At 40.7% G+C, this 23406-nt stretch overlaps 1 protein-coding gene and 1 non-coding gene across 2 annotated transcripts in view; both read left to right on the plus strand.

Annotated features, from left to right (window-relative positions):
* Window positions 1-3189: 3189 nt before the first annotated feature.
* wdr43 (WD repeat domain 43) overlaps window positions 3190-23406 on the plus strand; it is a 54420-nt gene continuing 34203 nt past the window's right edge. Inside the window, exons 1-3 of the mRNA XM_063040685.1 lie at window positions 3190-3435; window positions 10515-10649; window positions 13202-13323. Of these exons, the coding sequence (XP_062896755.1) occupies window positions 3220-3435; window positions 10515-10649; window positions 13202-13323 (473 nt within the window). The 5' untranslated portion in view covers window positions 3190-3219. The remainder of the gene's footprint in view (window positions 3436-10514; window positions 10650-13201; window positions 13324-23406) is intronic.
* Window positions 20406-20479, plus strand: LOC134343114 (small nucleolar RNA SNORD53/SNORD92). The gene has a single exon (XR_010017159.1). It is a non-coding gene; the product is annotated as a small nucleolar RNA SNORD53/SNORD92 (small nucleolar RNA).

Genomic DNA, 23406 nt, shown 5'->3' on the forward strand with positions numbered 1-23406 from the left:
CTCCTATACTCAGTGGCCTAGCTGATGAAGGTCAGTATGCCAAATGCATTCTTCACTAGCTTATCTGACTGTGACACTGCCTTCAGTGAACTGTGCGCTTGCACCTTTCAAGTCCCTGCTCCATAACACAAACCAGGTCCCTACCGTGGTTTGACCTCCCAAAATGCAATATCTCTCATTTATCTGGATTGAAAACCATTTGACAATTCTCAGCCCACATACCTAGCTGACCGAGATCCCCCTGTAATAGATAGATAGATATACTTTATTGATCCCGACGGAAATTTGGTTTCGTTACAGCCGCACCAACCAAGAATAGAGCATAAATGTAGCAATACAAAAACCACAAACAATCAAACAACAATATGCAAACTATGCCAGATGGAAATAAGTCCAGGACCAGCCTATTGGCTCAGGGTGTCTGACCCTCCATGGGAGAAGCTGCAAAGTTCGATGGCCACAGGCAGGAACAACCTCCCGTGACGCCCAGTGTTGTATCTCGGAGGAATATGGCCAGAGTCCAACAGCAAAAAGTTCAATATCCGCGCTACAAACATGTTCCTCGATCGTAATATGACCAGGATTGCACTATCCGTTTTTAACCAGAACAGCAAGCCCCCAACTCCTTTACGCTTACCACTGTTTCATAACCTTCTACACTGTCTAGAACACTGCCTATTTTAGTATCACCCACACATTACTAACAATGACTGTACATTCACATATACTAAGACGCAAGAAGCTTGTGTGTGTATACCACCTTGACAAATTATGGCATACATACTGTTAATACATCGAGGTGGTATAAAAACAAAACAAATGCAGAGTACAGTGTTACAGTCACAGAGACTACAAAGGTGCACCTCAGGATGTGTGCTTAGCCAACTGCTCTACTCTGTCTACACTGATGGTGAGACACGTAAGAACATAAGAAATAGGAGCAGGAGTAGGCCATCTGGTCCATCGAGCCTTCTCCTGCATTCAATAAGATCATGGCTGATCCAACCATGGACTGATCTCCACCTACCTGCATTTCCCCCTAGCCCTTAATTCCCCAACTATGCAAAAATCTATTCCACCTTGTCTTAAATATATTTACTGAGGTAGCCTCCACTGTTCCATTGGGCAGAAATTCCACAGATTCACCACCCTCTGGGAAAAGCAGTTCCTCCTCATCTCCGTCCTAAACCTACTGCCCTGAATCTTGAGAGTATGAGAATATGTCCCCATGACACAGCTAAAGTGCCATCTACAAATCTGTCAATGACACCACTGATTTCTGCTGAATCTCGGGTGACAATGAGGAGGTGTACAGGAGAAACATAGATCAGGCTGGTTGAGTGGCAACCTCACACTCAATGTCAGCAAGATGGGAGAACTGATTATGGACCTCAAACAGAGGAAGTCAGGAGATCATGCACCAGTGGCAGAAAGGGTGAGCAGCTTTAAGTTCCTGGGTGTCTTGGGCCCAATACTTTGATGCAGAAATGAAGAAGGCATACTCCTAATAAAGTAGAGATTTGGGGAGTTTCGGTACATCAGTAAAGACTCTTTGCAAGTACATGGAGAGCATTCTGACTGGATGCATTACAGCTTGGTATGGAGCCTCCAGAGGGTTGTTGACTCAGTCAACTCCTTAACAGGCACAACCCTCCCCACCATCAAGGACATCTTCAAGAGCACTGCCGCCATCATTTAGAGCCCTCACCATCGGGGCATGCCCTCTTCTCGTCACTACTATCAGTGTGGAGATACAGAAATCTGAAGACCCACATGCAACAATTCAGAACAGTTTCCACTCCTCCCTCATCAGATTTCCGAAGGGTCTATGAGCCCTCATTTTTACTTTTTTTTTGCACTCTTTATTTATTTTGTAATTTATGGCAATTTTATGTTTCTGCACCGTACTGCTGCTGGAAAACAACAAATATCATGTCAGATAAGTCGGTGATAATAAACCTGTCGAGGGCCGGATCAAAGGTGGTGATGAATCAGCATCCAGGAGGGAGGATGAAAACCAGGCTGAGGGGTGCCACAAAAACAACCTCTCACTCAGCGTCAGCAAGACCAAGGAGCTGGTTATTGACCTCAGGAGGAGGAAAATGGAGGTTGGTGAGCCAGTCTTCATGGGGGTATCAGGGGTGGAGAATGTCAGCATCTTTAAATTCCTTGGTGTTATTATTTCAGGGAATCTGTCCTGGGCCCAGCACCTAAGTGCAATTATGAATAAAGCATGGCAGCTCTTCTACTGCCATAGGAGTTTCCGAAGATTTGGCTCGACATCTAAAACTTTGACAGATTTCTATAAATGTGTGGTGAACAGTATATTGACTAGTTGCATCACAGACTGGTATGGAAACACCAATGCCCTTGAATGGAGAGGATATGGCCCAGTCCATCACTGGTAGAGCCCTGCCAACCGTTAACCACATTTACACGCAGGATTGTCACAGAAAAGCTGCACACATCAAGGACCCCCACCACTCAGGCCATGCTCTGTTCTCGCTGTTGCCATCGGGAAGAAGGCACAGGAGCCTCAGGACTCACACCACCAGGTTCAGGAGCAGTTATTACCTCTCAACCATCAGGCTTTTGAACCAGAGGGGATTTACAGTACTTCACTCAACCTCACTTGCCCCATCACTGAGCCATTCCCACAAGCTATGGATTGACTTTCAAGGAGTCTTCACCTCATGTTCTCAATATTTATTGCTTATTTCTTTATTTATTATTATTGTTGTTATTATTATCTGTTTTCTCTTTTGTGTTTGCACAGTTGGCTTTCTTTTGCACACGGTTGCTTTTCCATCCTATTGGGTGCAGTCTTTTCATTGATTCTATTGTATTACTCGGGGTTGTATATGGTGACGCATATGTACTTTGACAATAAATTTATTTTTAACTTGTACTTTTGTACTTGATTCTGAAAAAAAAGTGCAGTACCACACGTTGGTAAAGAGTAATTAATTTGGGTTTATTCCTTCAGTTGTTTCGCTCACTACTGCCAAGGTTCTAGTGTGGCAGGGATGTCATAGAATTATGTCCTTCATTTTAACAGAGCGCTAATGTCCCGTTTTGCCCCGTCAGTGAAACGCACAGAGCGGGGCAAAGTCAGTCACTCGGGCCCGGGAAGATTGTAGCTATGATTGACAGGCGGGGCTCCGCCTCGCAACCCTGAGGCCGTGCGCCTGCGCGCTAGATAACACGTGTCGAGGCGGCATGGCGGCGGCTGATGGCGAAGTGGAGAGTGTCGGAGCTTGGTGCTGCGTCTTTTCACCTGGTTCGGCGCAGTGCCTTGCTTCAGTGGCGGGTGATGGCCGTATACGGGTGTGGGACACGCAGGGCGGCGGTCTGAAGCACGAATATGTGCCTTCGTCGCACCTTAGCGCCACTTGCAGTTGCCTGTCATGGGCTGTTCCGCGGCGCCTCCGCCAGGTGAGTGTCGGGCTTCGGCGCGGCCTAGTGGTGGTGGGCGAGGGGTCTGGGCATTCGGCACGGGATGGAACGGAACGGTGGCCACAGCGCCTTTCCCTGGGCAGCGAGTGAAAAAAGTAGGCCGCGGCCCTCCCCGTCCCGGCCGTACATGTGGCTCTGGCCCAGGGTCTGCAAATCTGTCTCCTCCCCCCTCCTCCCTCGTGGTCCCTGGTTGGAGGGGGCTTCCGGATTCGGGCCCTGTTAGATTTTTTATATAAAATAAACTGAAATTTTACAGCCCCAAATTCTTTTTTTCCCCATCGGTGAGAAATTCACCCAAGTTTCTAAAATCTCAATTGCAGTGAGCCGCCGCCGTTATAAAGCATGCTTTCGTTGTTAAAGCCGAGTTTTCAAAACCGCACTGAACTTGTGGAAACTGACTTAATGGAGGCGATCGCGTAGCGGGCCTTCAGACACAATCAGCTGTCGGATTCTTATCCTTTTCAGCTACTACAAAGTGTTCAATCATCTAAACCTGTTGAATAGAGCTCATGCGTGGCTTATATTTCTATTGAACAGTATGTGAGGGTCTGTAGTGGGATGTTAAGGAAGGGGATGAATTGTAGTTTATTCAAGTAGCATCTAGACCATTTAATTCATCTGTTGGCCATCAGAGGTGCTTGCTGGGCGACACGAGGCAGTTAAGTATTAAAAGTTTGTTCACGCCATTCATGTTGGAGGTGAGAATTTTCTGGATTTTCAGTCAGAAGAATGTGTTCACGTTGGGGTGCATTACTTCTATTTTCACACTATGTAAAATAAAGTTTCAATCCATTGATAGTTAATCTTTTAGAAATACCTGAACTTTTCATTTCCATTATCTATAACTGTAATATGTTGAATAGCATCAAAGAAATGATGAATAAAAATGTTTAACCCTGAGCTGGTTCCAGGATGGTCGTCACAATTTGTAATCTCATTATGATTTGGTGACATCGAGAATGATTACACAGCTATCTTAACTACTTGTCATCTGACACTTCATTATCAAAATTATTTCACAGACTGTTCACCTCTCAAAGTGCATGTGAATGATCTGTTGATTTTTATCCCTGTAAATTTTTTTCATCATTGCATTCAAAGTCTGTTGCAGCCTTTTCCATATTGTTCTAACTTGCAGTCATCTTCAAATTCAAGTTTGTAATTCAGCCATACACATGTCCACTGTTAAACGACATGTTTCTCTGGATAAAGATGCATAACTCTCACATAACACACAAAGTAATGTTTCCACAAATAACAAGGTACAAAATATGATATAAGCTGTAAAGTAAACAGTTTAATGCTATTAATGCTTCATACGTGATGAGACCTGGATGGCAGGGAGTTCAGTGGTAAACTTGAAGATTAGCTTAAATTCTAGCTCCTGCTTGACCCTGACAACTCCAATCCTACCATTTCTAGTGATGGGTTATTGAACTAAAAGCATTAATTCTGCTTCTGTCTCCACAGGTGGTAACTTGTCCTGCTGAGTACTTCTGGCAGTCTTTTTATTTCAGATTTCCAACAATTGCAGTTGTTTGGTTTTGTATTGCCCACCTTTAATTAGCTTCCATACTGGGGAGCCTTTAGACATCTCTGTATATTCTAGTCTTTTTAGACATTAGCAAAGCTACTTTTGACTGAAATCTTGGTTGTTCTGGTATCTGCTTTCTTTGCATTTCAGTGTTTTGGACAGTTTGTGCATCTGAAAATACTTGGACCATTTTGGCATAAAGAACTGCAAAACAAAGATTAGATAATTATTTAGCATGTTATTACATCAAAGATGTTAGATAAGCCTGAAGAATTGTACTGGAGGTCTGCGTATTGAAATTATCTTTTTTTTTTAAACAACTTTTTCTGGATTTGGTATTCATACAGCATGGAAACAGGCCCTGCAGCCAAAAATATCTATGTTGACTACTGTACTTTCCTAAACGAATCCCACTTAACTGCAACTGGTCCATAACTACTTACGCCAGCAATTCAAGGAGTATCTACAAGCTTCTTAAATACTATGAGAGCCATCACTTCAGTGCATTCCAGAATTCAGCCATTTTAGAAAACCTTTCCCCTCAGAAACACATACCTGATAAGTTATTCCCTTTTGTTTTAGACACCATCACCATGGGAAATAGATCCCTGTTATGTACCTGTCTCCACTCTTAAATTATCACCTACCTCTATCGGTTGACTATTCATTTCCATGGAAAATGAACCCAACTGCTATGACCTGCTTTTATAACCTGAAATGCTGTAATCCAGGCAACCATTCTGATGTATCTTTTCTATAGCACCAACACATCCTTGCCTTGGTGAGGAAGTCAGAACTGGACGCAATAGTTCTGGAGTAGCTTTGAAAAAGAGTTGGAGATTGCAACAATGACATACCTGCACTATAACTGATAGAAATTAAGCATCCTAAATGTCAGCTTCATCCCACCCTCCCATTTTCCTGAGTAGCTACATTTGGGGATCTATGAAGTTGTACCCATTTCTTATGCTCTGCTCTTATTTGACCTTACAATGTATCGTTTTGTACAGTTTTCCATTCCGTCTGCCTGGTCTCAAATTTGAGTGTTGGCGCTGCATTAATCCAAGCTGTTACGCAATGCTGTAGCATTGGAAGTGGTGGAAAGTCTTTTTGTAGTCAACAGGTGTGTTACGTGGCACGGGAGTCCTACTGTCTAATCTGCATGGCTACTTTTTTTATAAGGTAGTTTCATTTGAGTTTCTGAACCCTAATGTATTGATAGTTGAGGATTTGGCAATGGTAGTGCTATTACATAATGATAGGTAAGTGACTAAAGTCTCTCATTGGAGATTGTCACTGCCTGGCACTTGGGTAGGAGTAACTTTGGGGTACTTCTGCCCATGCTAAGTAGTGTCTGCATGCAGACTTGGACTGCTTTGTCTCCTACAAAACAATTTGAGCATTGTACAGATATTCCCTCTTCTGATGGAAGGAACCATTGAAGGCTATTGATGAAGTACCTAAAAACTATTGGCTGTAGAACATCTTAAATCACTCCTAAAGCCTGGATGATCTTCAGAAAACAACCATATTCATTTGTGTTGGACATGGCTAACCCTCTCCCCCCCACCCCAACCCCATATTGTTCATTGGCTTCAGTTTTTTTAAAAACAGAACTCCCTGCTGCTGCACTTTTGAAATGTAGCCTTATGTCAAAGAAAGACATTGTCAAGTCTGTGTGCTTTCATTTAGGCTGTAATGAAATGAGCTATGTGGCTGAAGTGAAATCCAAATTGCGCACTTTTGAGCAAGGCTGTGGAAGTATCCAGCATTTCTAATCAGTTCATGGGCATATAGATAGCTACAGAGAGGGATAATATTTAGTGGAAAATGGAAGTTTTGCTAATGAAGGATGTGGGATTGCAGGCAGAAGTTAGCAATATAGTTTAATCTGATAGGCCCAGGCTGGGTATGAAAGTGCTGACTAGGGAAGGGAGCTTGTCTTTAGGACCAAAGACAGTGGAGGTCCAATGTTTTATTGGGAATTGCAGTCAATTATAGGTCTAGTCAGATGAGCAGGCTCACAATTTAGATAGAGTAGGAACTCAGAGATTTTCTAAATGTGTTGATTCTGCATTAGGTAATATATAAATTAAAAAAATCAATTGTTTCCTGGGGACTGACTATTGTAAAGGCAGTTAGTTTGGGTGGTGGGAAGGTTGGCGGGGGTGGAGGAAGTTGCTAGCACTTGCTTTGAAAGAGTGACTTCAGATGTTCTCAGCTAGTTTATCAAGGTTGTTCTTGCATTAGATATTTGCTTTGTGAGGTGAGGTATTAATGGAATTCCTGCATGATCACAGGAACTTTTCTAGCATAAAAAAACTTTGATTTGGGTTGGCTTTGAATGCATATATCTATATTAGTGCTACTTGAGTACAATGTATTAGAATTGGATTTATATCAGAATCAGGTTTATTATCACCATCATGTGACATGAAATTTGTTAACTTCGCAGATCAATGTAATAGCAGCAGAGAAAAAATTAAAAAAAAACAGGTAAATCATTTGCGTATATTAAATAGACCTTTAAAAAGTACGAAAACAAATACTGTATACAGTATTAAAAAGTGAGCTCGTGTCCATTTAGGAATTGCATGGCAGAAGCTGTTCCTGAATCACTGAGTGTGTGCCTTCAGGCTTCTGCACCTCCTACCTGATGGTAACAGTGAGAAAAGGGCATGCCCTGCGTACTGGAGGTCCTTAATAATGGATGCTGTCTTTCTGAGACACCGCTCCCTGAAGATGTCCTAGGTACTTTGTAGGCTAGTGCCCAAGATGGAGCTGACTAGATTTACAACCTTCTGCAGCTTCTTTGTACTTTATTGTCGCCAGACAATTGATAGTAGAGTGTGCAATCATCACGGCGATATTCCGTTCTGCACCTCGTGCTCCCTGGAGTACACATCGATATTAAATATTAAAAATGTAAATTATAAATCATAAATAGAAAAGAGAAAGTAAGGTAGTGCAAAAAAACCCAGATACAGGTCTGGATATTTGAAGGGTACGGCCCAGATCCGGGTCAGGATCCGTTCAGCAGCTTATCACAGTTGGAAAGAAGCTGTTCCCAAATCTGGCCGTACGAGTCTTCAAGCTCCTGAGCTTCAGAATTCTGACAGCGGAGGGGGAGAAGCTGTTTCTAAAGTGTCGAGAGTGTCTCTTTAGGCTCTTGTACCACCTCTGGGAGTAATAAGAACAGATTATGCCCTAGGTGATGGAGTCAATCATGATGGATGCAGCCTTTTTGAGGCATTGCCTTTGGGAGATGTCCCTGATGCTGGGAAGGCTGGGGTCAGTGAATCTGCAGCTTTTTCTGATCCTATGCATTGGTCCCATCATCCCAGGCAGTGATGCAACTAGTTAGAAATCTCTTCATGGTTCATCTGTTGCTGAATAGCAAAGTTTGCTGAATGTGGATACCTTTAGCTGCCTGGACTACAAACTCCACATTTAATTTCGCAGTCAATCCCTTTTCTCCTTTTCTCTTTTAAAATGGCCTTTGAAATTTTGGGTCAAGCTTTTGGTTGTTTTCCGTAGTATCAATTTGTGGTCTTGAAGTCATCATTAATTTCTGCAAAGGTTTGATATTTAATTGCAATATTGTCAAATCTAATTTATAGCATTACTTGACATTTTAAATATTAATATTATTTTTCCTGATTTCCCTTGGTGGGAGTCACCCAGTTTCTTTTGGACCTTTAGCTTGTGGCCATCAAACTTTACAGCTCCTCCCTTGGAGGGTCAGACACCCTGAGCCAATAGGCTGGGTCCTGGACTTATTTCCTGGCATAATTTACATATTACTATTTAACTATTTATGGTTTTATTACTATTTAATTATGGTGCAACTGTAACGAAAACCAATTTCCCCCGGGATCAATAAAGTATGACTATGACTAGCTTAATTGAATAACCCATTCGCCTTCTACCCTGTGGACTCTTAAGAACGTATATTCCTCATGTATTGTTGAAGTATAGTGACATTTTTTTTAAAAAAAAGCAGGACATTTTTCTTGACTTTATAAACTACCAGTTAGCTCAATACTAACATCGGACAGTAGTCATAATGCCAAATCAACTGCAGGATTTTCATTGATTTTGTTTAATTCTTTGTGATCCTTCCATGGTTGGGCATGAATGTCACTGGCGGAAAGGTTATTCAAAAGATTGCACTTTGGAGCTACTGTTTTACAGTGAACTTGTGTTGATAGCTTTACATGGTGTTTTAAAACTGGGTTCAAGGATTTAGATTTTTGTTTTGGTACATTCATGAATACTGTATTTTTATCATTCCATGGGAATTGTCATTTCTTAAATCCTGCCAATCAGATTCATTCAAAATAAATTTGAGTTAACAAACACAAAAATATCTGCACATGCTGGAAATCAAAGCAACACAAAATGCTGGAGGAGCTCAGCACACCAGGATGAGTAAACAATGGATGTTTTGGGCTGAGACCCTTCATCAAGACTCAAGTTAAATTTTCTTTTGATGCTTACCTTGATTATATTAATGTGACAGGAAGTGCATCTTGCAATAATGGTAGCTTGTTTTGTTAAAGAATCATTTTCTAGCATTTACCTTGTGATTCCTGTTTACTTCCCACTCTGCATATCCCTTCTCCCACCCCTATCACTGTCTCCAAATGGTTACATTTTTTTTCTTCAATCAACCATCAGGGATTTTTTTAACCTTTTAATTATTTTATGTTCTGTAAATCATTGACTTTCCAAAATTTAAAATCTTTGTAGCATTTGAATTGATCTGTTTTAGTTAAAAGTAAATATCTTGGCTGATCTTCCATGTTTCTTCTAATTTCCTGCACTATCCCAATATTCCTGGTTACCATATCGATAAATCTAATGAACCCTATTTTGGATGCGCTTGGCGACCAAGCCTCCACACCCTTATCTCATAGAGGATCCAAAAGTTTCATTACTGAAGAAATTTCTCCTTATCTCAGTAGACTTATTCTGAGATCATGTGCACTGATTTTAGACTTCTCTGCCAGGGAATTGTCCTCTGTTTATTTGGCCTGCCAAGCCAGTTAAGAATTTTGAAAATTTCAGTGAGATCTCTTTTCAGTCTTCTAAACTTTAGAAAATATAGGTCTGGTGTACACAGTTTGTACTTGTTATCCCTCAAACTAGTGAACCTCTGTTGCCTCTTTGGCAAGTGCATCCATGGGTAAGGAGACCAAGTTGTTCACTCTCCAGGTGCGGGTTCACCAAGTGCTGTGTAATTTTGACTTTTTCCTCGTGGAATGACTGGGGTGTTTCTGTTTTCGTTAATGGAGGTGCTGTCTCCCTATTTGAAGCTGCAGGGCCACAAATTAAGGGAATGTTATAAACTGCTATTTGCTGTTAATCAACATAGGCCTATCAATCAGAAATACATGCTATTGACCTTGACCCAGACTCTAGGTAATGCAGGATAATATTTCTATTAACTAATGATTTTTTTCCAATGGTGTTAATGAAGTAATTGAGTGAGGAAATGGGATTTTTTTTCTCCTCTTTCCAGGAGGTTCCTCAGAAGAAAAAAAGGAAATCAGAACAAGTGGAAGCCAGCAATGAAGTGGATCTATTGGCTATTGGCACAGCAGTCGGAAGCATCTTGTTATACAGTTTAGTTAGAGGAGAACTACAGAGGAAGTTGGTAAGATTGCTTTTAATGTTGCATTTGTGAAAGCTGTTTACTGTTAGACAAAACTATGAATGTCCTACAAAAAAGGCAAAAGGAATGAAGGATTATGGATATGCATTCAACACCATTAATGGCATCTTTATGTTTTATACTGCAGTTCAAGGTAGTTGTGAAAGTGCATGATCTCTTGCCCTCCTGGAAGTGTTTCTAATGTTTTCAAAAACCTGAATAAATGTGTATAAAAGATTTGGCAACATTGCAAGGAGAATTTGCATATACTAGGATTCCATTCTCTGGAATGCAGGAGATTTGAGGGGAGTGCTGTCAGAGTATAAGTGAAAGCACATAGTCTTTTTCCCAGGGAGGGATTGCTAAACTCTAGAGGGTGTATATTTAAGATCAAAGGTTGGAATTTTAGAAAAGGGACATCCGGGGCAACAGCCTCACACTATGAATGATGTATATTTGGAATGAGTTGCCAGAGATAGTGTTGAGGTTTAAAAGCCATCTGGACATGTTCATATGGGTTTCAGTTGATATGGGTTAAATTCGGCAGGTGGATCTAGCTTGCTTGCAGCACAGTTGGCATGCTAGGTTGTTGAGTTTGTTCCCATGCCGTATCATTATGAAATCATGTGCTACTGTACAAATGTGCTTGCATTTTCTTTCAGTGCAGTTTTGCAAATGCCCCTGTGCAGTTTTTCATCCTTGTCCAGGAGTCTAATCTGAGTTTGAAAAATAGAAATTTGGTGTTCTGCAGATATTGTCAAAAATGCAATGGATTGGTGCCAGGGGTAATCTTGTAATATTTCTTTTATCCAGCCAAATGATTTGGAAATATTGCGGGAAATGTTACTTTATTTAGGGGATTCCAGCCGTTGATAGTGCTTTAGGGCACTTGGCTTCTCTTGTACAGTTTGAAGAAAAGATATTTTTGGGTTACTCTCACTTTACAACTTGCCTGCTGTCTTGCAAGTGTTAATTTAGATGCACTTTAGTTGTGATGTGGTCTTCCTCTTTTATCCTTTCCAGATGTTATAGTAATGTTATCTGTTTTGTCTACATTTTTCTACTGCTGAAACAAGGGTCAAGAAGTATAACATCATCTTTTGCCAATGAAAATGGATTACTCTTGACCTCAGTTGAATCTCCCTTTGTTCTCACTACTTAATAAACCCAAACTTCTTAATCTGATAATTATAATCTTTCATCTTTCTACAGTATTGACTCGGAGATGTACAGCACACTGGATCACCACTGACCTTTGACCTCCCATTTACACCAAACTGCACAAAACATTTTTTTTGTTGTCCCCATATTTCTTCCCAGATTCAACCATTCGCCTACATGCTAGGAGAAATTTAGTAACTGATTAACCTACCAGCCTGCACATCTTATTCACGTAGGAGGAAACAATATCACAGGAGAAACTGCAAGCTGCCAGGGAGTGTGGAAACTCCACATTCACCTAGGGTCAGACTTAAATTTGCGTTTCTGGTGCTGCAGGGCAGTGTCTACCAGCTGTGTCACTCTGCTCGTCCAATGCTTCACTTGTGACCGGACTGTTGTTGCGTACGTTCCATGTGACCTTAAGTACCCTATCTACCCGCGCTGCCACCAAGAATCTATGGATTTACGCTCTAAAGTCAAGCTTTACTTTGTATAGTATGCTATTTATTGTGTATTCTCTGCTTTGTCCTTTCTTCACAAACACAAACTGCTTTTCTCTAGACTTTGCCCATCTAACTAGTCTGTTATTTTCTTGCAATTCTTTTGAACTCTCCACCTTGCTATTTGATCTTTCTTTGTTTACTCCTTTGACTTTGGCACATTTGCGTGGTCCCTGTCTTGGAATCTCTTTTACTCAAACCCTTCTCGTTCCTCTTTTAAATTTGTGCCTCTTCTGTAACCCCTGCCAAGGTAGCAGTGAGCAAGCCAAATTGAGTTATTTTTGTTATTATTAAAATATTAATCAATTCTGCCTTGTAATTATTGAGAACCACTGTTGTCAACCAGAGTTTTAGTCTTCTCAGCTAACAACTTGTACCGAATTGGAGAAAGGAATGGCATACAAAATCATTCACCCCATTATAATGTGTTAAGGCAAGATCAAGAGAGTTGTTCTTTTCCTCTTTTCTTGCCCTGTAACATTTGCTTTTTCTAGATGTATTTTCCATTGAAAGACTTGAATTTTTTTTTGTATTGTGCTTTTAAACATTAAGAAACCGAACCACTCTGTTTAACCATTTTTTTTTACATCTCTGCTTGCAACTGCAAATATTACCGCATATAATAAATCTGTCTGCACCTTCAGATTTGTGCTTTTTAATTTAGATTCTTCCTCCTGCCATGATGAACCACTTGGTAGTCTTGTATGTTAAATATGATCTTCTTATTGTCTCCCATTTCTACCAGCCTGTCTGTCTTTCGCTGATTACTTGCAAGTTATGCCACTTTGAGGTTACTCCCAGGTGTTATCTATGTTGAATTCTCCAACTCATTGGAGGGACATTCATGAAACTCGTATTTGAACTAACATCATAGTCTACTTTTTATGCTTTCAGAGTGATGGACACAACAGCAAAGTAAACTGTGTACGATGGCATCACGAAAATGATTGTCTCTACAGCTGCTCAGATGACAAGCATATAGTGGAATGGAGTGTGCCAACAGGAAAAGTGAAATGGTCAGTGCAGTGTTGCTTTTCTTCCCTCTTCTTTCCATACACTTTTTTACCCTCTTTTCCTTCACAATTGATTTTTGCATGTTTATTGAGGTCAGTAGGTCCTATGATGGTACAGTAATCAATCACTGCAGGTAGTGCCATCTATTGGTTGCCCTGTACTGTAGCATTCTCACAAAGCAGAGATTTTGCTGCCACGATGGTTGAGAGATAGTTGGAGGGTTGTTGTGCAACACCAGAATGCTCAGACTATTGAGCACCCTTTGCTAATGTAGTGTCATACGTGTGAAGTTGAACTACAAGCTTTAATTGCTTTGACAAATTCAAACTCCGTGGAATCTATCACTTGGGAAAATGCACCGTATTTTTAGTTTTTGCTATTCTGCAGTGAAATACACTAATAATACAATCATTCTAATGAAGAGGTGTAGACTTCTGTAACATTGCATTGTATTAGTTTTAAATATGATGTAATAAGCGTACCAGAATGAAGAATTTTATGTATTTGACCTAAGTAGTAAGAGTGGAATAGCTGCTCTTTCTGTTGAAGACAAAGGGATGGAAATTTCTTACATCACTTTTGCTAAATATGGGTAAATTATGGTTGCCTGTTTTGATTTCATTTTCCAGTGACTAACATGGAACTACATATAAGAAATGGGATAAAATGCATATCTACTAAAATCAGTCTGTATTTCATTCTCCAGACTGGTTTCTACCACACAGACTTATTGGTCTGTTGTTCCAGAATGCCATCTGATTTTTGATGTTGAATTGGTTACTGGACAGTAACCCAGAATTTGTTTCCTGTCCCTTCATTGTAACCTAAGCTACTTTTGATATTGGGGTGTTGGAGTTGTAGATGGGTACAACAAGAAGGCAAGCCCATTTCTCCAGTGAGATCACGTGAATAATAAAACCATCTATTTTAACTAATCCATCATTAACCCCATTGTATTCTTGCTACATTACTATTTTATCCAAGATTCAACCACTCACCTAACAGTAGAGTAGGGGTTCCCAACCTTGGGTCCAAGGATCCCTTGCTAAATGGTATTGGTCCATGGCATAAAAAAAGGTTGGGAACCCCTGCACTAGAGGTAGTTGTACCTCTAGCGGGAAGTGGCCAGTTAACCTGACAGCCTGCAGTTTGGATATGGGTGGAAACTGGAGCACGGAAATCTCACTTGAACACAGATAGTGTGTAGACTCCACTTAACAGCACTGGAGACTGTCTGTGCTGTTTGCAGAGCAACTGACCTTGCTGTTTGAAGAATTGATTCAGGAATCACTTTGGCTCAGTTTCATTTATCCGCACACTACAAACATACCAGGGCCAAATTGATGCCATGTAGTCATAACCTTCATATTCTTGTTTTGGCTAAAGTGGTAGAAATAAGTGTGATAGAGTTTTGAACTGGCTGTATTTGAATATTGTGGTAGGTAGAAAGGTTAGTAGTCTGGGGGTATGAAGCATTCTCACTATTGTGATGCAGCATGTGATTTGTGCTCGACAATGATGTGCTAGATGCAGATTACCCACCACCGCATGGGCCTCCTTGTCCAGCATATTTCCATAACTTCTGCCACCTTCGGTGACATCCTACCATTAAGCACACGTTCTCTTCCTCCCCCCCCCCCCCCCAACTGACTCTCACCACCACCGCACTCTCCGCTTTCCACAGGTGCTACTCTAGATGTAACTCCCTTGTCCACTCATCCCTCCCCATTTGTTTTCCCTCTTGTCCCACTTGCAGGGCTAAGTGTTACACCTGTCTCTGTACCACCTTCCTCAGTTCTGCCAGATGAGGTGACACTTTACCTGCAAGTCTGTCAGGGTCATCTGTATCCAGTGCTCCTGGTGTAGTCTTCTCTACAGTGATGAAACTGGACATGGATTGGGGGATCAATTCATTGAACGCCTTTGCTCCATCCACCACAAAAGGCAGGATTTCCTGGTGGTGAGCATTTCAATTTGATTTTCCATTCTGTCACAATGAGCCACACAGGGGTGGGAGAAGCAACACTACCTATTTCATCTGGACAGCCTCCAATCTGATGGGCATGAACATAAATTTCTCTAACTTGCAGTAATTTCTCCTTCATCTTTTTCTATTCCCCCATTCTGGCTTACCTTTTCTCTATCAAACCTGCCTACCATCTCCCTCTGGTGCCCCTCCACTTACGTTTTTCTCATGATCCACTGAGCTATCATTTCTTTTCCGCTTTCCACTTTCATATTTACATTTTCCACTTATCACCTCCCAATTTCTTCATCTCTCTCCCCCCCCCCCAATATTTGGTTTCACCTGCCAGAATGTACTCTTTCCCCTCTTCCTTTCCAATCCTGATGAAGGTTATCAGGTCATAACAATTGTTTATTCCCCTCCATAACTGCTGTCTAACTTGCTGAGTTCCGCCAGCATTTTGTGTGCCGTATCAGTAGTAGTATCCATCACAACTATGAATTCCTCTATGAAACAAAACTCAGGTTTACTATTGCCGTAAAGAGAGTCTGTCATCTGACCTGTGTGATCCAGTGATGCATCAGTGTTGTTTGTTAATTGCCCTCTTAAATGGCATTAAGTCGGCATCCCAAATAACCACTTGGTAAGAATCTTAAATGTACAATTAATCCTGTGTATCTTTGGTTAAAAGTTACAGAATGACGAGTGGTTGAACAAGTAAATTGCGTATTTATTTCGTATAGCAAATGCTTAGTTTCAATAAAATGTTTATTCGGGTAGGCAAGGTATTAAACTTCCAATTTCCCTTTGACTTGTTTGAATTTGAGTAAAAGCTTTACAGAATTAGATTTATTACTATTATTTATGGTGCAACTGTAACGAAAACCAATTTCCCCCGGGATGAATAAAGTATGACTATGACTACTATTTTGGGCATGAATCTTTGGCATACAGATCCTTCTTTGCCTGATATTCCATTTTGAAGACTTGCCAAAATATTTTTTTGAAAATGGAACATTCCATGGGCCGTTAAATCCTTAGCCATTTGTTGGAAATCAAAGAGCAGATATGAGCATAGAAGATTATAAACTAAAGCTAATGCTATTTCAAGCTTTTGTCTTTGGTTGTGTTCCTATGTGTTACTTTAATTTTCAATGCAGACAAGATACAATTTCCCTTGCTTTATTGCAGCTTTTGCCATCAAAACTATCTTTCAGATGCAAAATGAATAACTTGTCAACTAAATTAAATATATTTGGGCTGTTTTTCTTGGTAATTTTTACCTGTTCCCCCTTCGTTTATATTCCAAGTTGGATGTAAAAAGTATTCCAATATCCAGGTGATAATAAATAGATTAAAACTGACATCCCAGTAACATTCCTGGGTAAACACTAAACAGAATGAGGCGCTGCCACAAAGTGTAGATGGATAAACTTATTTCCACAGCTCTGAATTCAAGGCTTAAAACTGAAACAAAACGTGGCCATGGTTATTGGAATTCTGTGGTGCTCATTTTTATAAAGTCATGGGGCAAAAAAAATGCTGAGGACTGTTTGAACCTTTTGATGTTATTTGGAGAAGCTTTAGGTGTGGGGTTCTTCAGAAATAACTATCTGAATCTATACTGAGGAACTAGAATGAAGCCCCAGTTTTGTTTTTTGATACTGCAACTGAATTCTGTTTGAAATTAGATGTTTTGTTACAGGCCAGCTAAGATTTTGGCTCCTTAATTAGTCATTAGTTGCTGACTGTTTTCTCTGGTTGTGCAGTACCATGTGAGGTCAGTTGTTCAATCTGACTGTGTGGCTAGGCACAGCTCAAACCCATTTATAAGTTTGCCGATGACACACTATTGTTGGCAGAATTTCAGATGGTGACGAGGAGGCATACGGCAGTGAGGTAGATCAGCTTGTTGAGTGGTGCCTCAACATCAACCTTGCACTCAACGTCAGTAAGACCAAGGAATTGATTGTGGATTACAGGAAGGGGAAGTCGAGTGAACGCACATCAGTCCTCATCGAGGGATCGGCAGTGGAAAGGGTGAGCAGTTTCAAGTTCCTGGGTGTCAACATATCTGAAGATATATCCTGGGCCCTTCATATTGATGCAATTACAAAGAAGGCACAACAGCAGCTATATTTCATTAGGAGTTTGAGGAGACTTGGTATGATACCAAAGACTCCTGCAAATTTCTACAGATGTACTGTGGAGAGCATTCTGAGTGGTTGCATCACTGTCTAGAATGGAGGGGCCACTGCACAGGACCGGAAAAAGCTGTAGAAAATTGTAAACTTAGCCAACTCCGTGGGCATTAGCTTCCACAGCATCAAGGACATCTTTAAAAGGCAATGCCTCAAAAAAGCGGCATCAATCATTAAGGACTCCCATTACCCAGGACATGGCCTCTTCTAATTGCTATCATCAAGGAGGTGATACAGGAGCCTGAAGACGCACTCAACATTTCAGGAACAACTCCGTCCCCTCCACTATCAGGTTTCAGCATGGGCAATGAAGTCATACTTTTATTTTCTTCCTCATTCTTTTTTCACTAATTTAATTTTATATATATTATAGATGTAATTTATAGTTCTGGTTATGTATTCCAACTTACTGGTACCACAAACAACAAATTTTGATATATGCCAGTTGTTGTAAAACCAAATCAATTGCAGCTGCTTGCAGCCCTACAGGTTTGTTGTACGTACTTGATGTGCCTCCAGCTCCAAAAGTCGAATCCTTTATTCGATTCTTTATTTGCAATTTGCAAGCATAGAACCTGAAGGGATGAAACTTAAGCATACCCAAGTATAAGCTAAGTGCAGTCGAACGGCCAGCAGAAGATACGACCTCCACAGCTGCTGCAAACTGCCGAGAACAAAGCATAAAGACAACTTATTCCCTTCACTTTTACCACTCATAACTAGGTTGCAATAATAAACATAATAAATGTGCAACAGAATACAGTACAGATAGAGAACAGATGCATGGCTCCTACATTCTAGGCCCCCAAATTATTGTGCTAGAATAATTACAACTACAGGAGATGTGAAATCTCAACATTTATACAAATGTCCTCTTTTGGTAAGTAGTCTGTCCTGAATTGTGATCTCCTGACAAACTGGCTTGTTCCTCTTGGCTGCATGCAGGAAAATCTGCTTTGAATTGCTGCTGCCAAAGCTCATCCAAGCGCAAAACTGGAGTTCCATTAACTGTATAGTAGTTAATGAGCCGAGTGTAGTAGTCTCTTCCACCACCGTGGTCTCCTTTCAGTGGTCCTCCCTTCGAAGCTGTTTTTGCTTGTTCTTCCTGGTTTTTTCAAATGTGTGTTCATCCCTCAACACCTGTTGTCTTGCGTATAACTCAGCTAAATCAACCTCCATTCTAATGCATGCAGATGAATTGTCGAACGCATATGTCGCTCTGCTAGCAATAGAACGTGTTGCAGGCATGGTAAGGCGCACTGCCTTCAGCTTTATATGTAGTCACAATCTGTCCTGTGGCTTTATAAATTTCATTTCCTCCAGCAGTCTGTCCTTCAATATTGCATGTTTGTTTAATTTTTCCTAATCCCTATTTCAGGGTCACTCCATCCAGTTTGACTCGTGTTGTTTTCCAAGTTCACAAATCAGACAAAACAATGACAAATTCAATACAACATTTCAATAGAACCAAGTGGCTGAACTCTCAGGCAAATACCAAGATACAGCTTACACTCCCAAGTGGACAGGCAGTGCTGACCATTCAAAACTGTTTCAAACCCAAATTCGCAGCATGAACCATGTTCATCTGGTATAACTACCAGACTTTTGCTGACAGAATGTAGCGGCAAACCAAAACAAGTGTTGCTGCCTGCCACCCTACGGATTTGTACACTTACATCACGTGCCCCCAGCTCCAGTGATTGCTCCCACAGTTAAATCCTATATTTTTGACCCATTATCAGCAATTAGCAAATATACAATCTGGAAGTAATTAAACTAAAGTATACCCAAGTGTAACGTTATTGAGTAATCAGCAAAAGATACAATGTCCACTGGTCCCCAGCTGCTACAAACTGCATAGAACAAAGCATGAAGACGTAACTTATTCTCTTTGTTCTTATCACGTTCCCCCCCCCCACCTATGTGACTAGTTACCATAGTAAACACAATGCAGATAGAGAACAGATGGATGGCTCCTACAGCTGTGATATCATTGATTCTGCCTCCACTCAAGCTTTAAAATCTAATGGATGTTATGACAGATGTTGGGGAGAGGTGTGAACAGCTCCGAGAAGTAAACCAAATGAATGGATATGCAGTAAACCAGGTCACACCAACTAGCAAGAGTTCTCTCCTTCTCCAATCTGTTCAGTAAAGTAATCCACTAGCTGAGGGGTAGAGGGGGAAATGTTGGAGTGGGAACTTCTACAATATTGGATGTGCATTGCGGAAGTAGTTGGAGTAAAATGCTCCACCAAGTGGATGTATGCATATTTTGTGCCACAGATGTTTAAAGAATTAAAATCTGAGGACTAGATTTGATAAATTTGTTGCTGCAGGATCATGCTAGTTTATATTTTCCCTTTCTGAAGTCTGGTCTAAAATATTCCTGAGAATTTTGCCATTATTTTCACATGTTTTGAATCTGTTTACATAAAAAGAGTTCTTGCGATGAATAATATATTTGACTGCTAAGCTTTGCTGGGATCATTACCTCATGACAATTTTCATATTAGCATAAAAGAGCAAAATTATTGTTCATATACCACTACGCTTTCTCCATTGTGTTATCTGTGGGATTTAGTTTTGATATATTTTGGAGCTGGAAGATGGGCCAGAGTTGCTGGAAGGCAATATTCTCCTTTTGAGAATGTCTTAAATGTGCCTACCACTAGCTTGTTATACAGTATGGGGTAAGTCCTTGTGTGTACACTTCACATTGTCGATCCTTAATTGGACTTTGTTTTTTAATAAGTAGGCACTAACTTGGTATTCAGCTTGATGTAGCATTTGTCTTTGAAGTTATGCTGCTGGGTGAGCTAATGGGTTTTCTTTTTTGATCTTGTAATTGAATTTAGTACTTTTTTAAATTGGGCTACATTTGGCTCTTGATACCAGAGCACGTTTTCAGAAGGCTTTGCTGTGATGATGTCTTATGGTTTCGCTGTATTTCTGATGAATATGACGATACCTCCTTGGCTGTCTGAGCGAGCAAACTAATTCCTAGGGTTTGGTGTTCATTAGTAATCCAGATTTAACTTGAAATGGAAAAATGCTAGGAACTTTGCATCTGAAGAGACATTTATTATGCTTGTTTGTGTATGGGTCCAAAATATACCCATCTTTTTATTGCCAGAGTACTTGCACCTGTCACATTCACCCTCGCTCTTCTGTGAAAATGGGGCGATTGGGGGGGGGTATTATATATTGGCATATTTGGTGAGATAATGATACCATGAAAGGAATTTTTTCTTGTAGCCTATTAAGGACCTTCAACCAAGTGGGCCTTGGTTTACTGTGTAAAAAGTGATAAATTTAATTATCAGCTTTTGCTGAGTTTTAATTTAGGATGATAGGAATGTTGGTTTTAGGCCAATATTTGAACTCTTGATGTTTTCCGTCTTGGGAGGTACCCTGTCTAAGGAAAGAACAAAAATGTTTATGGACACATTCTCCAATTATAAATTTGTGTTGTCAGTGGAGAGGGTGTATGCACAATAAGTTCTTTCAACAGTGCATTAAACAGCATTATATAATTTGGCATGTAGGATCTATCATGTAAACATAATGCTGAACTAAAACATGTTTTGGTAAAGGTTTTGTAACCCAAGTCGTATTCTGCAGTCTGAGGCACCTCTCCCAAAGCATTAGATATGAATGTAAGATTGGATGACTTTTGGCCAATATGTTCCAAATTAATGTAGATGACTATATTCAAACTTTTTCTTAAAATTATCATAGATTAGGAATACTTGCATCTAATCCTAAATTGTAGATGGCTTTGCAGAGAGATTATATGAGAAAGATGGCAATTCATAATTGTGTGGAGAGGTTTAAACCTAGAACATTGCCTGACTATAAGGGCAGGTTTACTGCTTTCCTATTCCTTCCCCTTAAGTTGCGTGAAATTGCCTTTTATCTGATCAACTGCCAGGTTTAGAGACAGTCTTTGCTGAGAGAGGCCATTTGGCTGATTGAGTCTTCTCCGCCGTTCAATCATGGCTGATCCTTTTTCTTCCTCCTCAGCCCTACACCTCAGTCTTCTCCCTGTAACCTTTGATCCATGTCCAATCAGAATTTAACGAGCTCTGCCTTAAATACACAGCGACCTGGCCTGCGCAGCTGCCTGTAGTAATAAAGTCCACAAATTCACCACCCTTAGGCTAAAGAAATTTCTCTCCATATGTTTTACATAGACTCCCCTCTTCCCTGAGGCTCTGCCCTCTTGTCCTAGACACCCTCCCCCCCCCCCCATGGAAAACATCTTTGCACATCTACTGTCTAGGCCTTTCAACATTCGGAAGGTTTCACTGAGATTCCCCCCCGCCCGCCAAATCCCTCTAAATTCTGAGTACAGACCCAGAGCCATCAAACATCTCCTTGTATGATAACCCTTTTGTTCCTGGAATCATCCTTGTGAACATCCCCTGAAACCCTCTCCAATGCCAGCACATCTTAGATGAGGAGCCCAAAACTGTTCACAGTATTCAAGGTGAGGCCTCACCAGTGCCTTATAAAGCCTCAGCATTACATCCCTGCTCTTGTATTCTCGACCTCTTAAAATGAATGCTAACATTGCACATGTCTTCCTCACCACTGACTCAGCTGGCAAGTTAACCTTTGGGGTGTTCTGCACAAAGATTCCCAAGTCGCTTTGCATTTTAGGGTTTTGGATTTTTTCCCTGTATAGGAAATAAATACTCCACATTTATTTCTACTACTAAAGTGCATGGCCATGCATTTTCCAACATTGTATTCTTGCCCATTCTCCTAACCTGTCTATAAATCCTTCTGCAGCCTACCTGTTTCCTCAACAATATCTGCCCCTCCACTGATCTTTGTATCATCTGCAAACTTGGCAACAAAGTCATCTATTCCATCATTTAAATCATTGATACACAACATAAAAAGAAGCTGTCCCACATCGACCCCTGCGGAACACCACTAGTCACTAGCAGCCAACCAGAAAAGGAACCTTTTATTCCCACTCGCTGCCTCCTACCAATCAGCCAACGCTCTAACCATGCCAGTAATTTTCCTGTAATACCATGCGCTCTTAACTTGGTAAGCAGCCTCTTGTGGTACCTTGTCAAAGGCCTTCTGAAAATCCATATATACACCATGCATTGTACCCCCTTTATCTATCCTACTTGTAATCTCCTCAAGAATTCCAACAGGTTCATCAGGCAATGGTTTCGCTTAAGGAAGCCATACTGACTTTGTCCTATCTTGTCCTGTGTCACCAAGTACTCTATAACCTCATCCTTACCAATTGATTTCAACATCTTCCAAACCACTGAGGTCAGGCTAACTGGTTTGTAACTTCCTTTCTGTTGCTTTCCTCCTTTCTTAGTGGAGTGACATTTGCAATTTTCCAGTCCTCTGGCACCTTCCCAGAGTCCAATGATTTTTGAAAAATAATTTCTAATGCCACAATCTTTACCATTACCTCTTTCAGAACCTTGGGGTTCAGTTCATCTGGTCCATGTGACTTATGTACCCTTGGGCCTTTCAGCTTTTAAGCACCTTCTCCCTTGTAATATTAACTGCACTCACTTGTCTTCCTCTTCACCTGTCACGCTGCTAGTGCCTTCCACAGTGAAGGCCAATGCAAAATACTCATTTAGTTCATCTGCCATCTTCATGTCCCCCTTTATTGTTTCACCAGCCTCATTTTGAGTGGTTCTGTATCTAGTCTTGCCTCTTATTTTTTTACATACTTGAAAAAACTTTCACTATCCACTTTGATATTGTTTGCTAGCTTGCTTTCATATTTCATCTTTTCCCTCTTAGTGATTCTTTTAGTTGCTTAATTTTTGCTTGTCTGCCCTCTTGCTTTTACATTAGCTTTGACTCCCCTTATCAGTCATGGTTGTACTATTTTTCCATTTGAGTACTTATTTGTTTTTGGAATGCAC

This window comes from Mobula hypostoma, chromosome 2, assembly GCF_963921235.1.
Source record: "Mobula hypostoma chromosome 2, sMobHyp1.1, whole genome shotgun sequence".
NCBI lineage: Eukaryota > Metazoa > Chordata > Chondrichthyes > Myliobatiformes > Myliobatidae > Mobula > Mobula hypostoma.